At 36.1% G+C, this 17,966-nt stretch overlaps 1 protein-coding gene across 2 annotated transcripts in view; it reads left to right on the top strand.

Moving 5' to 3' along the window:
• WDR70 (WD repeat domain 70) overlaps window positions 1-17,966 on the top strand; it is a 128,129-nt gene that overhangs the window by 88,015 nt on the left and 22,148 nt on the right. For both annotated transcript variants that reach the window (XM_048291712.1, XM_048291713.1), the window contains 3 exons: window positions 4,463-4,562; window positions 10,537-10,621; window positions 11,630-11,768. In XM_048291712.1, the coding sequence (XP_048147669.1) occupies window positions 4,463-4,562; window positions 10,537-10,621; window positions 11,630-11,768 (324 nt within the window). The remainder of the gene's footprint in view (window positions 1-4,462; window positions 4,563-10,536; window positions 10,622-11,629; window positions 11,769-17,966) is intronic.

The following is a 17,966-nucleotide window of genomic DNA, read 5'->3' as shown; positions in this document are numbered from 1 at the left end:
TCACACTAATAAATAAGTAATATTTTGCTACACATCTGTATAACAGAGAAAGATTGATATAGCCATCTTTATATGTCTCACTTTCCCCAAGGCCTGCCTTAATTTACTGCGTCTGCTTTTAAAAAAAATCTAGAAGATGTTAGGAATAAGATGGAAGAAGAATGTCTTGGCTGGGACATTCAATGTTTCATTAAAAGAAAAGCAGGGGGGGCAGAATGTGGGAAGCATTATAATCTTGGGAAAGTGTCGGCTTACTGTGAAATACTGTATCCCAGAAACAATGTGGAAAGTTCAAATATTCCATCAGTTAAACATACTGTTATTTTTCTCATGGATGTGGCTTGGCTTTCTGAGGTGAACAACTGAGTAGGTCTGTCTTTTTCCTAGAATAAGTTTTATTGAGTGTTTTGGAGCAGGAGAGCAGTTCTGGGACACAGAGCTGTAGCTGTGTGGTTCTGTTGCAGATCATTCTTTTGTGATAAAACCTTCATGTGGCCACTGTCTTTTTCAATTCCTGTATGGGTCCTCTTCAGTCCATACAGTTTTTTGTACAAGGGATACTCATTGCTGATGTTCCTCCAGTCACATACCTTTGCCCCCACCCCCACCCCTTCCCAGTCCTTTCTCTGGTTTCCTTTTATCTTCTGGGTCTCGTCCTCCCTGAGGACTGTGGCAATATTGCAAACCCTGACATTTATCTGTTTTTCTAGGTTTTTTTGATACATGCAACTGTGTCCTTTCTCACATGTGCTTCATGTTTTATGCCTGTCATCTCATTTTGCACACAAGTACAGTCAGCTGTAATTGCTTAACAAAAATATACGTGCTAATACAAAGCTAGGAGGAAAGTGCTTACATTGCTGGAATTATTTGTTAGAAAGCCTTTAAACAAGTTGCAGAAGATGGTGGTTTACTGCAGAATTTGCTGAAGTAACTAAACCTTTAAAAATGTTAAGGACTGATGAACTTGTCAAATTTTGTATGGCACGTGACTATTACTTCATAATAGCAGGCACCTCTGCAACAGAAGGAGAAAGGATAATGAAGGAGATATGTAGATACACTTTCCCCTAATTATCTTGACATCTTTATGTTATGTTTCAATGCTCTCCCTTTCCCTTCTGTAATCAAACTTTTGAATTGGGTACGTTGGTTCTGTTGTTTCATGTCTTTCCAGCAAGAAACATTCTGATAACAATTTTTTTGCTAATGATTTGTTAGCAAGATTAGACATCTGTTAAAAATATTAAGAGGTCAGAGGCCAAACCCATTATTTTCTTTGAGAACTGCAATGAATGTTTGCCAGTATGTATAAAAACTTCTTTTCAACCTTCAATCATTTTAGAATGTTTGATTTAGTACTACAATTCAAGGTTGTATTCCTTTGCAGAATAATATATGGAGGGCAAGCTTGCAGAGCTCAAAGTTAGGAAAACAATCTTTTTACTGGTAAACTGAGCAAATTTATTTTGAAAGACAAATAGAATTGCTCATGCAATCTTACTAGGCCTTTCAGACAAGCCTAGTTTTACATGAAATCCTAAAGCATCGAAGCTGGATAGAGTTGGGTGGAACTTGTTCTTTTGTTTTCATTTTTGTCATTAAGGGCAAATAATGTCAGTCTTTGATATCTATATGCTGCTGTTTCCATTTCTCTGTAGGCCAGTTGAAAAAGGGTAAACACTATTCAGAGTATAGGTACTTATTGAGAAGCCTCTATAGTGCATGATGTGAAGTCAAAAAGTCATTTCAGTTGGAAAAGACCCTTAAGACCATCAAGTCCCCCTATTTACAATCTTACATACAACCTTAACTCTGCCAAGCCCACCTCTAAACCATGTTCCCAAGTGCCACATCTGCATATCCAGGCATGGTGACTCAACCACTTCCCTGGGAAGCCTGTTCCAATGCTTGAAAGCTCTTTCAGTGAAGAAATTTTTCCTAATACACAATCTAAACCTCTCCTGGCACAACTTGGGGCCAATTTAAGATGAGTTGTTTAATTCCTGAAAGATACGGTTTAGATTTTATTAATGGATTAATAAATTAATGCTAAATAAGATCATATGACCATAGGAAAACAACACAAATTCTGAACTGTTACGTGATTTGCTGTCTATCTCTAGATAGACATTTTGGGTTTTTACTTGTAAAACATAAAAGAAAAGGCACTAGTTGGACCCCAGATCTTTTTCTGTGTTTTACTTTGGATCCAACACAAAGCAGGAGGAAAGAATTTCAGATTGATTGAGGATGAAATGAAAGGAAAAAACCCTCCACCCTCACATTAAGTTGGGCAGCAAAGTGAAAAAACCAGTATTTTAGTATATGTATGCCAGTGTGACATTGCCTGGAGGGATGGGAGTGTTGTGGAGTCCAAATGAAGTTTTTTCAATTTATTTGAATTAGCTTTATATCATAATGTAATCTTTCTGGCATTTTTAAAAGTTTGAATATTAACCATTTATGATGTTTTTGAAAGAGTTCATGGTATTTCTTAGACAAAAAATTATATTATTTTAATTGCTTGTTAACATTCAACAAATACTACAGAAAATTTATTTCCTGGTAATGAATTCACACTTTATTCTTTACACATTCCCACATACTTGGAAAATTTTATGCAATTGGATGCACAAAATATGTTTTTTTAGTATTAATAAACACTCCCACCAAAGACAAACAGTCGTAAACTGCAGTCTGTTCATAGCGTCCGGGGTATGCATAATTGGCTAGAAGTGACAGTAATTTCAAAACAATTACTATGGCTAAATGTAGGCCATTGCATTCTATGTTCAAATACTGTAAGAAACACGTTCTTGGTATTTGAAGTCCCCCTTTGTTGAATAGTCATTTGTGGAGGGAATGCCTCAAGTGACTCCTCTCAATGATTGACTAAATCTGCACACCAAGAGAAGCTTGCAATAGTTATTAATGTCATCACACAAAGATTCTCTAGCTTTAGAACCAAATATAGAACATTTAACATTAATATATTTAAGAATATATTCTTTAAAATAAACAACATTAATTACTTTACTAGTTTGTCTCTCTTACTTACAAAATAGCCCATAAAAAGAGCCTTAGTAAGGTCCATAGTCAAAAATTAGAAGATAAATTAACTGAGAATTCCTGTGCAAGCTTAAATCAGTCTGTATGATTGTATTTCGTGATCACATTGTCCATTTTTATTCTGTAGAATTGTGTCTCTTTTAACGCATAGTTTGTTTAGAAATCACTGAGCAGCTGCTCAGTGTTTTGTCCTCTTACTGTTCAGGGTGGGATTCTAGGTCTGATTTTACTGCATGTTGTTTAACCTCCCCTGTGAAAAGATACGCTTCTATGCATATTTTTGTTTTGCTCATCGCTACAATAAAAAAAAGGACTTCAAGTCACTAATTTGTCATCTTCTCCTCTGTGTTTTAATCCTCATCTTACAGATGGGAAGATGAGGTACAGTTGCACTGGCAACCTTTAAGTTTGAATGTTTAATTTTTCAACTATATGAACTAGTTTTCTCTTATGAAAAGAGGGCAAATGAAAAGCATAGTTACCTAGGTATTAAAAAAGGAATCAACCTGTCTCAAATTCCTTTGTCTCTGTTTCTGTATTTTCCCTTTTTTTCCTTTTTTTCCCCTTCCTGTGTTTCCACTTCCTGTCTTGGAATCTTAGCTGAGACCTTTGTTTTTGGAAAGTGGGAAAACTTAATTTTCCAAGACAATTTAAATTGAATTTAATTTTTAATAGAATTTTTAGGTATTTTACCAAATAATGACTTAATAAATAAGAAGTGATCTCCATACAAGAACAAAATGTGAACTTGAAGAGAATTTCAACCTTTTTTTAGGATTATCAGCAATATAGAAATAATTCAAAGAAAACATACATCATTCCCAAACTGAATTTTACTGCAGCTAAATGGAACACAAACCTTACAGGATCTGAACTTTGTTCTATTATGTAAGCCATGAATTCCGTCAGGGATTAAATTTGGCAAAAGTAAATTCTTCCAGTCCTTTTAAGTCCTTTCCAAAATATGTGTATTGTATTTTGGTAGTTTTAGAAACTAAAAGCCTGCTTAGGGGAGTGTTGAGAACTGTCTTGGAATGTATTTTTATCTTAACCAGGCATAACTACCTTTGTTCAGTGCTAGTGGGAGTTTTCCAAAAGCGCTGATGCTATGTAAATCTGTACTGTATAATTAAACCTATGAAGAAGTCAAATTTTGCATTCAAGCTCTTTTTATGAAAGCCTATTCTGAAACACATATGACATTTTTAGAAGGCTGTTGGAAATAGTCAGCTACTGTACCTCCTAAAAATGCAGGAGTTTCTGTTTAGAGTTAGGAATAGAAGCAGAGCACAGAAAATGCTATGAAGTAATGTTTGTCTTGTTTGTTTCATTTGTAATTTAATTTATAATTGTAATTTATTTTGTAATGTTTTATTTGTTTGACAAACAGGTACATACAAAGTTCCACTGCAGGCAAGCCCATGCTTCAGGCACTGACACTTCGTGTTTGACGTTTTCCTATGATGGTACTGTCCTTGCCAGCCGGGGAGGTAGGTCATTGAAAGAACCCTATGACATGTTGAATGTAAGACAGTTTTAACTTTAGTAAGTGAAATGGTTCATTAAACAAACCATATAAACCATGTAATTGTTAGATGTAATTGTTTATGATGGAGATAAGGTAGTGAAATCGGAAAGCAGTGATTCAAATTTGAAGTGTTTCACAATTTACTACTTTTATTTGATATGCCATGCAATACTGTGTTCCTGAAAGAGCATTTTACAGCAATTAAGAAATATTTTAAGAGAAATTTGCTGATCATATTACAGTTTCTGATCTGTCGTCTTGTCTAGCAGTAATAATACACCGAAAGGAAATAATTAGCGTAACTAAATATAAAAAAAGACCAGTTTTGTTGCTTAGTTCTTCCTTGGAAGATTAGTGCCTCTGAATAACACTGTCTCTGTTCTGAACTTATTAATTCCTCATGTAACTTTCTTAGGCAATGTCATTTTCTGTCCTAATTGGAATTTTTATCTAATCTATATTAAAAACATGGAAAGTTGATGACTGGAATTGACTTGCCAAGATATACTTGAATGGCAAAAGAATTTGGAATGTCCACAGGACTGGAAAGAAAGGCTTGTGTCGTAAACTTCAGATAAAACTTTTATAAAAGAGTCTTAGATAACAGAACAAGACTTGAGAAGGCAAAGATGTATTTGAGGACTCATTCACTTCATTATTGGGGTAGGATTGTGTCTGTTGAAGACAACTTTTCATGCAAAGATTTGTCTACCCAGTATGTTGCAGGCAGGTGCAAGCATACAAGCCAAGCTGTCTGGATGGAAAACAGCTGTAACCAGAAGCTCCGTGTATGCATTAGCATTGCCCCAAGGCCAAATAAACAGGCCTAGGGAGAGGCAGTATACATTAATGTCGGCTAACGCTGTGCCTAACATATGTTTGGGACATCTGGTCAGTTTGGTACATAGACAGAATGAGATTACATACACAAAATACCAGAATAGAGGTATTCATAGATGAAAAAAACTCTGAAGCAGTAGATGTATTTTCTAGCCAAGTAGCTTGCATTTTCTTTCCTCCCTGTGTCCTCCCTATGCCTCTGTCCCTGAAGGGAGGAGTGTCTGACTGGTGCACATCAGTGCAGTGAAATGCAACGAATATTGGTTGCTGCCTCACTGATTTTTTGTATGTCTTGCCACATTTCAAAGATTCCAGATGTTGTTTCCCGGAACACGTCTTTCAGAGTAACGACTTGGTAGTCTTATCCTCAAAGGCCCTAGGCATATGGACACTAATGGCACTTGTATTCTTTCATATCTGCTGTTCAGGGTCTTCGATCCAGAGTTCTGCTGCCACTGTACCCATCATGAATGGGTTCTAAGTGGTGAGGTAAAAGCTTTGAAGCTTTTTTGTCCTTACTGAACCAGACTCTTACAATGTGTGAACCTTCTCCTGCTTGGAAAATATGTGAACTGTGTGTCTTTCCATTCTGCATTAGGTAAAACGCTGCATCTGTGTGCCAGTGGTGTTTGCCCCAAAAAAATTCACACAGACATACATACTTCAGGAAATTTAGGGATAAACCTTGGTGTGCTTTTAAATATAACAGCAAACAAGGCTAATATTTAGGGAAGGGTATTCGCTAGTGCTGTCTTGAAAGCTCCATTTATGTAAATTCTCTTCTGTTTCACATTTATGAATGTAGATCACATAAATGACCTTTCCTTATTTTTGTTGCATGTGGCACTTTTACTTGCCTGCTCTTCCTCATCTGTCTCCAGTTTTTGTCTCATGTTAAACAGACTTTAATTTACTCAGGTTTTATCTACCACACTCCGCTCTAAGCTGTATAAAATGTTGATTGATTGATTGCAGAATGTAAGACTGCGCAGAAATTTGGCCACTCAATGTAGATAAAAGTGCTACCTTTGTCTAGCGTATTAAAAGAAGAAAAAGAGCTCTGTGTGCACTGTGCTGGAAAGTAAGGAGGATTCATACCTTATTTTGACTTGTTTGGTTAGTGCTTTAATATGAGTATTGCTTTGGATCTGTACCAACAAAAAAGCAGATGTGGATCCAGCTTTTGTAGATTAACACACCTGCCAAGTGCTGAGGATCAAAGAGAGGATAGTTGTTTGGGGCATGGGAACTTTCATTGAAAGCTTGATGGACTTTCCTGCATCTGATGTAGATTCTGTGTTGGATATGAGAAGATGAGGCATGGCTCAGCTGCAGGCACAAGGGAAAATGAAAACCTAAGGAGCTGCTTATGAAAGTTTCCAGTCTTATTCTTGTTGGGTATTAGGTAGTAACTTGACAGAAACTTAAGAAAGTGATATTTCTGCATGCTTGAAACCATGAAGGATAGTATTTGGGGAACATTTTCTTTGTTTAGCAGGGGAGAGATAAGAATTAGGATTGGACTTGGGGTCTTACTGTAAAAATACAAAAAAATTTTTTGGACTGATATTTTTTTGTTGGTCTTTGGTTTTTTTCCATTTTACTTGTGTTTCTTTCTTCAGTTTGAAATTGGGTTAAAAGGTAGAAACACCTCGTATGCTCAAGGATCATGCAGCAGCATGTATAGTGACCGTTTCATGTAGTGTAGTAACATATTGCTCTTCATAGTAAATCCAAACATTAGCATTTTAAAAATCAAATGGGTTTTTTGTCAAGTATTATTTCTCAGAAGCTGAACACTGGTGTTCATTCTGACAATGCCAAAAATGCATTTACTAGTTTTAATAGGCATAATCAGCTACTTGCAATACTTGGAGCGGAAATGGCTTTATGAAAGTCTTCTAGTATCCTTCTTGCCATATGTTCATTCCATATGTTTAGGGAGGATGATGCCCTTAAGTATTTCATCAGGCTGGTATGTATGCAGGTGATGCTGAGAGCTGTTCCAAATGTAGGTATAGATTCCTCAATTTGTGACTTCCCTCACAAGATCTTCGGCTTTGGTTCCAACCTAGGAATTTGTTACTTCCCTCACAAGATCTTCAGCTTTGGTCCCAACCTAGGATGACTCCAAAGGTTGTTCTGTAGTTGTCGCAGCTCCTTCTGCAGAACCAGTTCAGAATGCAGAAGCCAGTAACTTGTTCAGAGGTGTCTCTCACATTTGTAGTATAAGCCTTCACAGAAAGGCTCAGAGTTGATAAATATATTCTGGTAAGCTTGTTATGCTATGCGTTTCCTAAGCTGTAACGTCTTAAAATTCCCAGTTCCTTTGTTTCTTTACTTTCCTCATTGATCTCTGTGAAGAATTTCTATCCTCGAGCTTTGCTTTCAACACAGGACTCCCTCTTTTAAAAGAGAGTATCGCTGACTGTAGGCTGTGTGAATTCCTGGCAGCACTTTTGCTTCTTTTGGGCCTATTTACATTCATGTGCTTGTCTTCCTGGTCAGTATCTTCTGAAAAGAAAAGAAAAATATCAGATAAAATCTTCATAGTATTAGTGCTTTGGCTTTATTTTGACTAAAGGGCATTTGCAAAATGCCTGGCTTTTTTCACCAAAGACTCTTTTTCTAGGACCTAATTGTTGCCTCTTGATAAATCCAGTGCTCAATACCATTGGTGCAATGGTGTCTGACCTGATTGTGTCAGTTTTGAGTCTGCTTGTTGGTATCTTTCTTATTAAAATGGCAAAAAATAGAGTTTGAAATGCTACTTAAAGTGCTATAAAAGCTTTAAATAATCTTACCAGGCTGTGGAGAAGTTTGCCATCAATAAAAAATACTGAATGATCTGAGTAGACTATTTTGAATGCTTCATACTGACTTGCTCAACTTCTGTTTATATGCTTTTGTTTAAGGATAAGATAAGTAAGTAAAAACAGATCACTACTACTGCAGCTCTGTTGAAGAAGCCTCCTAAGCATCGATAGAAGGTTGCTACTGGAAATAATCCTTGCTGCTGAGGAAAGTTAATATTCTGTAATCTTAGTGACAGTGATTTCAACTCCAAATGCAAATTAGATTTAGGAACCAATTTGCATTTGCACACTGATAATTTTAATTAGGAATAGTGAATTTGACCAAATTCTTAATGATGGTAAAGTTTCATAGCATTTGCAAGTCATTCTACTGGCATTTTTCCTCTCCAAATGCTTAATCATCTGTTTCTGCCCAGTTTAAGACAATGTTGACTTGGAATCAACCACAGCTTTGAGTCCTACTAGAGTCTTCTAAAGTTTTTAACCAGCCCATTACATTTTCTTGCTAGCAAAGGAGCTATAGCTACATGTCAGACTGCATTTCTCCTGCTAAAATCTGGCAGGACTACAGCTTGAAGATCATGTCAAGGCTTATTCCACTAGGAACAGAACAGCCTTGGCTGCTAGCCGTAGATCTGTCCCTACTCAGGAGATTTGCAAAGTGGCCGAGTGGTGTCCTTTGCATACATTTATAAAGTGCTGGTGCTTTAGATATAACATCTCGATGATAAGTGTTTTTTTTTCTTGGAGGGTGGGAGGGGAAAGGGAGGGCTCATTTTACAAGACTAAATGCTTTGAAGTACTTGGGATGGAATCTACTGAGAAACAGTATGAAAACAGATATTCCCAAAACAGGGACCCAACATTTTTCTTCCTTGTCATTTTTTAGCTTCCCAATGAACAGAAATATACTCTGCTCTAGACATAATTTATTTAAGTTGTCCACTTCTTAAAAATATTTTGTAGTAAGGAGTTATCCTAGTCTTTAATATAAACATACATGATGTACGAGGCCACACATTACTACCTTCCCTGTGAAGGGCACTGCTGGCCTTGATTTCTTTTGTTACAGCATGTTACTTCTTTTAAAAACATTTTATTTCCAAGGCCTCCTTTGAGCTCTTTAGCTCAAAGGCTATGAATCTGCAAAATACTTGTAGATAACCAAATTACTTTCCTTCAAGATTTGTACTTTGGAAGAAAGAAGGTCTTGCCTCCTTTTCCTCCTAGGTCAGGAAGATTTTGTAACTTTTTGTTCTAAAATTAATCTCTGGATATTTTCAAATAGAATTCTTGCTTAAGTATCCTTCTTTTTACCCATTAAAAGTGCTGAGACACTGCTGTCAAATGCTAGGACATGTCTAGGTGCTTGAGTGAGGTACTTCAAAGCTCAAATTCTGTAGCTCATCTCATGCTGGAAATATGTATTCCAGAAGGACAATCAGAGCAGAGATGTAGATGTCTCTGAGAATAACCAGCTAATCTCTTTTTTTTTACCCCTATTCTCACTTTGTTAATATGTCATAACTTTTCAAAAAGGGATAAACAGCCTGACTTTTACTGACCTGCAGTCACACCATGTTTATCAAACACAGATGAGAACTGCTACAAATGTCTTGCTGTAACCTTGATTTTGGCTTTTGTGGCTAAAGGTAGTGTGGTGAAAAGGTTTCATTATAGCAAGTGTGGTTTCACTTGCTTCCCTTCACCCCCTTCCCTGAGGATTTCTGACTGATTCCAGAGCGTCTTCTCCATCCTGAAATAGCAGTTTGTTGCTGTTTGCCTGCTGAAGAAGGAGGAAGACTTTCATGTGCTTTCTATTCTTCCTGATTGCTTTTTCAGGACAGGTGAAAACCACACGTATAAAACTTGTTTAGTTTTTGATCTAGACCATTCATGGCAACATTTTTAATTTCTTTTGATATCTTGAAAGTTAAATTTGCTCCTAGCAGCAAAGCATCAATGCTCACAAACACAGAATAAATTAGTGATTGAGGAATCTGATTCCATTGTGGGTAGTGGTTCTTGATAGGAGGTATTACCACTGAGCCATTGAGGAGAAGTTTCTGATAGACTTGGAGTGCAGCTTGTTGAGCTTCTCAACCTTGCACTGTCATAGTCATTTAGCAATGAAAAACTTCCAAATCGTTCCCATTTTGGATACTTCTGCTATGTAATTTTGTTCTCCTTCTCTTGGAATTAGTGGGAGAAAATTTCTGACATGCCTAAGTTCTTGACTTGAATTCTTTATTGCTAACCTTTGTCTCTTTTGTTTCATAGGAGATGATACTTTAAAGATATGGGATATTAGACAATTTAAAAAGCCTCTTAATTCAGCAGATGGACTGCCCAGCTTCTTTCCGATGTAAGTATTCTAATTCTTTCCAACTAGAAGAAATAGCAGTATTTTTGCTGAATGGGGAAGGGTTCTACTAGAGTTCTTATCCTCGGTAGTCACAAGGTCCACAATTGTGCAGAGAGTATTGCACAAGGAGGACTCGCAGTGACAATTCTTGTCTATTTTAGGGATTCACGTTGCTTTAAAAGGTCTTATTTTTGTGGTATTTCAGTCTCATATGTCTTAAGGCTAATTGGATTAGCAGCCTTTCAGGAGGAGCCCCTTACTTGTGTGTAATGAGATTTAAACCTCATTCTTATTTAGTCTCTGGTTAATAAAAAAAGAACTGAATCAAAAAGTAGACATAACATGAAGGTACATGGTATGAATTCAGGTTATGGTGTCAGAACTGCTGACTTTATTTAACTGCGTAGTGCTAAGTATTGTTTTCAGTTATTGGTCTGATCTGCATTTCTATAGCTGTAATACAGCCAAATCCTCTAAGGACAGTTTGTAATTTTGGAATAAGATTTTAGAAAGACAAGTCATGGACAGCTTAATCTTAACTGCAGTTTGTAACACAGAGGAAAAGTAAACAGAAAAACATTTTTGGCCAATGTATAAACACATCACCTTGCATCACTGAAGGATGTATCATCAGCAAAAACAGATTTCACGACTAGTACATTTTTTTACTTAATGATGACCACCAGATTTGAAAGTACTTTTTTGTTTGTTTTGTTTTGTGTGTTGAAAAGCTAGCAAGACTTTTGAGTGGAAGAGAATTTTGTTGGGAGGAGGATTTTTACCGAATCTGCCAATTTTGCACATCCCATGCACAACTGTAGTAACAATTGTAGCAGATAACTCTGATAACTATAGCAGTAGATGACAGCTAACAAAAGACTTTTTCAAGCTTTGTCTTGAAAGGACTAACTAATAGAAAAGATTGTTTTAAGAAGTGCAATTTATATGTAAGTTCTCTATATGTTAATTATTTATCTACCCAGTAAGATGCTTTCTTTTCTTCAACAGGACAGATTGTTGTTTCAGCCCAGATGATAAAATCCTTGTCACAGGCACTTCTGTTAAGAAAGGTGGTGGCAGTGGGAAGCTGTTTTTCTTTTATCGTGAGACCTTCCAGAAGCTGTATGAGATAGAAGTTACAGATGCAGTATGTATTTTAGTTTTGTCATCTCTTCAAAATATGAATGAAATCGTATTCATATGCTTGTTTTCCCTTATACAAGTAATTATCTGTTAACACTATTGTCATTTTCCTACTCCACAATTAAGAGATAGGGCTAGAGTAAGCTGCATAGGTACTATTCTTGTTTCAGTTTAAAAAAAAAAAAAGAATCCTAGGACAAGGTGTTTAGACAGTAGAACTTCCCTGCTCTGGTGTCAAGGATTTACGATCTGTGAAGTGAGACACAAATCCTAAAATACGTAGATGTTTATGTGGTTTACTTCACCACTTATCAAGATGAAATGCCCTATTGTGACAAAACTCCTTTTTGTCCGTGTGACAAAATTAGTGGTTACTCTATAATGTGTTTCTTGTCTAAATGCAAGAATTTGGGATGAAAGGAAGGCATCATTAAGAAGTCCATCAAGAACACCATTCTCACCAGTTACTATAAAAACCTAAGGTAGTGAACCTGTAATACCGAAGGGTCTGTGTATGGCTTGAAGTGACCGCCTATTCCCTTGTACCGAAGGGAAAAGCTCAATACCATAGTTGAAAAGGTCCTTTTACCCTTGTGATATACAAGTAAGCATATAGGTGATAACAGGAGTGGATGAAATTAGAACAGAATTGCCACTGATAAGTATGGCAATATGTGCTTATGTCCCTTTAGTTGTTGCAGTATGTCAGATTAGCAACTTTGTCACATTTGATAAACACTTTGTGTTTTCTCCTTCTGCCCTTTTTTTAAGCCAGCACAACAGTCTTTCCTAGCCCAGCAGACCAAACTTCCTTCTGCTGGATGTCATTTGTCAGAATCTACCTTTGTATTTGCTTTTCTTTTCAAATCCTGCTTTCTTTTTCCTGCTTTTAGTTCATTGTAAGGTAATACCTGCTTACGGATGGATTTGTTACACCTATAATTTCGGTGGCAGCTGTCTTGCAAATTAAAAATGCAGAATTCTTATCAAAGCAGAAAACATGTGTTTTTTTCTAGAGCAGAAATACACCTGTTTTCATCTTAAGCATATAATCTTAATACAAAGGGGTTTTATATGACTTTGGAAATTTTATTTAGTACTAAAGAATTTCTCCAAATACAGAAGAAATTGGCTTTTATATTTTTCTCCTATGGAGCATGCCAAACCACAAACCAAACTTAGCAAATGTGAATTTCTAGTGGATTTTTATTTTCTCATGCAAGCCTTAGTATTTATACCATTTATTATATTTATACCAAGTCTTTATACCCTTTTTCTGAGAGAAGACATGAATGCTTCAGTTTCTCCTCTGAAACTTCATGACAGAGAAAAGGAAAACAACTATGTAAGATAAAACGCAAGAAGTAGATTTTTGTAGGAGCTCTCCTGTCCATGGGTACAGGAAAAAATAGTTTCATAATTCCATTAACAGTCAGTTTGAACTCCTTAGACCTGAGTGTTTGGAGGTGGTCATGATGGTATCTCCTTTTAGTACTGATCGAGTCAGTAACAGTGTGCAGAAACTTCACTTAAGCTCTAAGACTGCAAGAAGGAAGAGCTTGTCAGTGGTGGATTCTGTAGCTCCAAAACCACTTAAATAGTGAGAAATGCTGCTCACCAATCTGCTTTTTTTTGCATCCAAAGAAAATATTATTTTCATTTGGTAACTTTTTCTTCTATATCTTGCAAATAAAGGGTCTGTTTACCTGCTAAGGTGGTGCTACTGGGGAGTCCACAAAATCTCCGCCTGCTCTCAGTTTCTCTCAGAATCGAGAGCTAAATTTCTGTTCTTTGATTCAAAGTACAAAAGAAACACGGAACTGAGACCCAACAGGAGGAGACTGTCAATAAGCAACTTCACTGAGGCCACTAACGTAGTAAAATTTTAAGTATGTGTACAAATCTAAGCAGGTTCATAATTTTATACTATAACTTTGTATAGGTGCTGATATTTATATGGTACTTTTTAAGACTGTAGTAAATCACTTTAGTCTATGGAGTTTTAGTGCTGCTGGTTTTCTTCATTTGGAGTTACAAAATTTAAGACCGTCATTCTTCTGCTTTGCATTTAGTGGAAATGAAAATAATGGAAATAATAGCTGAAGAATTAAGACTCACAAATACTGATCTTATGACATAATTTTCAGTACCAATATCTGTACAATGAGTCTGTCTAGCTTACAACTTGAACTCTACACATCCAAGGAAAATACAGTGTAGCATATCAATCTGAATCTAAAAGACAAAAATGACTATAAGTCGTCTTACAAAATAAAAGCAGTATATTCTTTCAATGTCTCTCTACTGTTGGTATCTTTTGGCTCTTTCATTAGTGTTCTTTACTTGTTCTTCTCAAATTACTGTGTTTGATGGAATATAAATGCATAAAGGCATGCTAAAAGCAAATTAATTTTCAAGAAGCTGGCTTTTATGTTTTATAAGCAGTAAATGCTGTTTGTTGGAAAGATCATTGGTCTGTAAACTGGGAGATTAATATCTTGTGTGTAGTTTATCAAAGCATTTTTCTCAGCAGTGCAGTAATTACTTGCTTTCTACCGGCTACGTTCGTAGTTTCCATTTTTTCCTATACTCTCAAAAGTAGCAGTTAGCATTTAGCATTAATGTAATTAAAAATAAGCACATAATGTAATCTAGGACTTCAGTTTGTTTTCTGCAACTAAGTGTTATACTTCTTTACATTTTGCATGTTACCTAGCGCTGAAATATGTAATTTTGCTCTTTTTATTTTTGGGTTTTTAGGCATTGCAGAGATGAAGTTATGCTATGCTATATGTGTAATAAAAGCTCAAATGCACCAGTATCTCTCTCAGCAAAAAGCCTGATCTGCTCTCATTCCTAATGAAATAATTTCAGTGATTTCAGTTAGATTTAGTCCATATTACTAAAGAAAAAAGGCATCTTTAGTAATTTATTTCCAGTATAAAATTAAAATAGTAACACTTTTTGAAGGCAATTGTATTCCAGTTTAGTGATGTGATGTATATAATCAGAATAACAGAAAATCTACCGTGAAGGAAAAATATAAACTATTCATGTGTTTCTTTTTTAATTTCACAAGGAATTTTTAGAGGGAGATTCCAGCAAGCTTAGAAAATTGAAAAACAGTAAAGATCAGTAAACATTATCTTAAACCTCCTTGGTAAACAGCCAGTGAAATTGGCCTGTGAGTGAACCTAGTGGGTAATGAGAAAATATTTAATGGGAATGTTTGACCAAAGCTGTGTCTGGCATTCCTTTCCATCATACCACACAAACCTTTTTTCACCTTTTCTTTCAAGTTTTCATGGGAAAATCTATTACTGTTTCAGAGCTGCTGGAGTGAAACCTTGTGGTTTTACTAGTGGACTAACAGTCTGATTAGTTTCTGCTGTTGTGACTGGGTATAGAATATTAATTTGCTTTTCTTCTCTTGTATTAGTGTTGGTTTTTTTTTTTTTCAGACACAATCTGTGCTTGAACAGCTGTGTTGTTGTGTCCACTCCTGAATACCATCCCACCACGTAGGCATTGGGACTTTTGTAGAATTTAAGCTTCTTAGATAAATAGCAATACTTTTTGAAGGAAATTAATCTCAAAAGAGCTGGAGACCACGGGCTCTGTCTCTGGCCAGTAGTGGGAGGAGGTGTGAACAGGCCAAACACAAAATCATCGGTGCTTCTCTGACCATCCTTTCTATCTCCAGTGACTGCTGTTTTCTAGATATCTTGATGCAGATACAGGAATTTTGCAGTTAATAGCACTCAGTGGATTTTTTTTTCCCATGAGTTTATCAAGGAGAGAAATCGCCCATGATGCAGGTTATGGCAGGGTCATTTACTTACTGCAGATTACATCAAAATTACATCAGGGTGGGAGCTCCTGCCTCTCCCTCTTTCATAATGAAGCTGATGTTCTGTGTGCAGTACCGCAGCCTTGCTCTGACTTAGTGTGTTAAGGTACAGTTGGAGATTTTGAGGACTTTGCACTGTGACAATGGTTATGTTTACTAAACTGTACAGAATTCCTCTCTTTTTAATGGAACTTGAAAAAATCCTGTTATGAATGTGCAGCCTCGTCATAGTTCTTCTGTCTCTTTCTCTTCTATCTTGATAGTATTATTTATGAAAGGTTCTTCTGCTCTCACCTCAAATGTTCACAGTGAAATACATTTATTAAACTTGCTCAATTTGAGCATTAGAGGCTTATTTAATCTGAAATACCTATAATTGCATGCAGAACCTTTCTTCATTTACATGGATAAAGAGACTTAAACAGATGGCAGGAAACAATAGTGCCAGAGTATGGGGGTACAGAGTTTCTGTCCGGAAACTCAGAGACCATTTCACTTTCTTTTCCCCAGGTAGTATGAGAGGCAGGAAGACCTGTAGCTGCAAGGTCTCATCTTTGGGATATCTGTAACTGCAGTCTGGAAGGGAAGGGAGATTTCACTGCCAGATGAAAGCCAGATGAAAGCTTGCTTTGGTTATGCAAGCATGAGATCTTCATGGGAACCAGTTATAAATACCTAGTGTATGGGAAAAAAAATTGGATATACAACATTTCCCCCAATGTCAGTTTAATTTAAAATAGCTGTGGATAGGTACTTGAATCACTCTCACATGTCTGTCATTCATTTGGCTACTTCCAACAGATCACCCGGTAGTTATCCTTATTACAGACAAGATTGATCTTGGCAGCAGTAGAGTACTCATTTTCCCCATATGGAAAGGACAAGTATTACACCCCGTTACTGCCAAGCAAGAATGGGCACTGAGAAAGGGAAAAAAAAAAAAAAAATTGTATAGTTACAGGAATTGCTGATTTTTAATGGACATTTAAGTAATAATTTAATTTAAAAATGATCCAAGTTGATGAGTTTGTGTACATTATAAAATAAGATGTGCAAGTTTTTAAAATCCACAGATTTTTGTAGATAAGCAACAATCCAAAAACACAGATTCATGGTTGTTTTGGGAAACCTATTTCTGTTAGGAGGATTCTTCAATATTTTCTTAGTTTCTCAAATATAAGCAAAAGTTAAATTATTAAATACTTCTGAAAATACCTCTAAGGGAGGTTTCAGGAAGGTCTTCTGAGACAAGCTATAAATAAAGCTTCTTTTTAGATGAAAGAGTGAAAAGGAAAGAAGGAATAAGGAATATGAGCCTTCCAGCATCCTTTACGCACAGTTGATATAGGATTGCAGTATTTCTTTTCTTGACCTCAAACAATATCATTTACTGTTTATAAAGTGCAGTAAATATATTAAAGGGCTTTTCCACTGCGGCCCCTTTCACTATGATTTAAAGCTTTTGAATTTAAGAAAAATTCTTTTAAGTTCTGGAAGAGATCATAATGCTACTTCTGGTTTTTTTTTGTTGTTGTTGTTTTTGTTTTGTTTTGGTTTTTTGTTTGTTTGTTTTAAAGCCATTTATTTTATTTAAAAAGAAAATCCATATTTTCACAATAGGGAAGTAAATATGATATTTAAGGCCCAGTAAATGTATTTGTTTTTCAAAGTGAACAGCAAAAAATATCTAGTATAAGACGTGAATCATGGGAATGTGTTTTCTTCTATAGTATGGTAGCCTGTCAGTTTTTATTCTATGCTTCCATATATGTAAGGACAATGTGGTCCTTCCCTTTGTGTATCCTGGAGCAGCATGTACTCTGTTTTAGGGGAGCTGTCACTAGGGGTTTGAGGTATGCAAGAGTAATAAACTGTGAGGGTTTTGCCCCTGTAACAGGGACTGGGGGTGTACATGAAGGTTGTCTCCCTTAGTTTTATGATATATGGTGATGAAAGTGTGGCTGTAATTTTAACAGAGCAGGTGCTTGAAAATGCTCGACATTTGTAAGTACAAGGGAAACAGGTTGCCACCTTGATTAAGTTGCTTTTTTATTCATTAAAAGAGCAAAGTATTGTTCAGTGGCTCCATGCACTTGTAAGAATTATTTTATAGCTGTACTTGGAAAGATGAGTGGTACAGCATTGTAATCCATGCTTTTTATATTGAAATCCTTCTTTAATATATTGGCCTCTGAAAATGTTTTTAGGGTATTTCTGGTTTCTACGTAGAAAATTGTAAGCTTTATCCGTTTCTGGTCCCTTTTCTATTGAATATTTCCACACATTTTCTAAGCTATGTTTCATAAGGGAAAAACATTAGTATTCTTCCCTCCACTACTGTATTCTCATGAG

The sequence above is a fragment of the Corvus hawaiiensis genome, chromosome Z (assembly GCF_020740725.1).
Source record: "Corvus hawaiiensis isolate bCorHaw1 chromosome Z, bCorHaw1.pri.cur, whole genome shotgun sequence".
NCBI classification, from domain to species: Eukaryota; Metazoa; Chordata; class Aves; order Passeriformes; family Corvidae; genus Corvus; species Corvus hawaiiensis.
The sequence above is the reverse complement of the archived record's forward strand: the minus strand, read 5'-3'. Positions and strand labels throughout refer to the sequence as shown.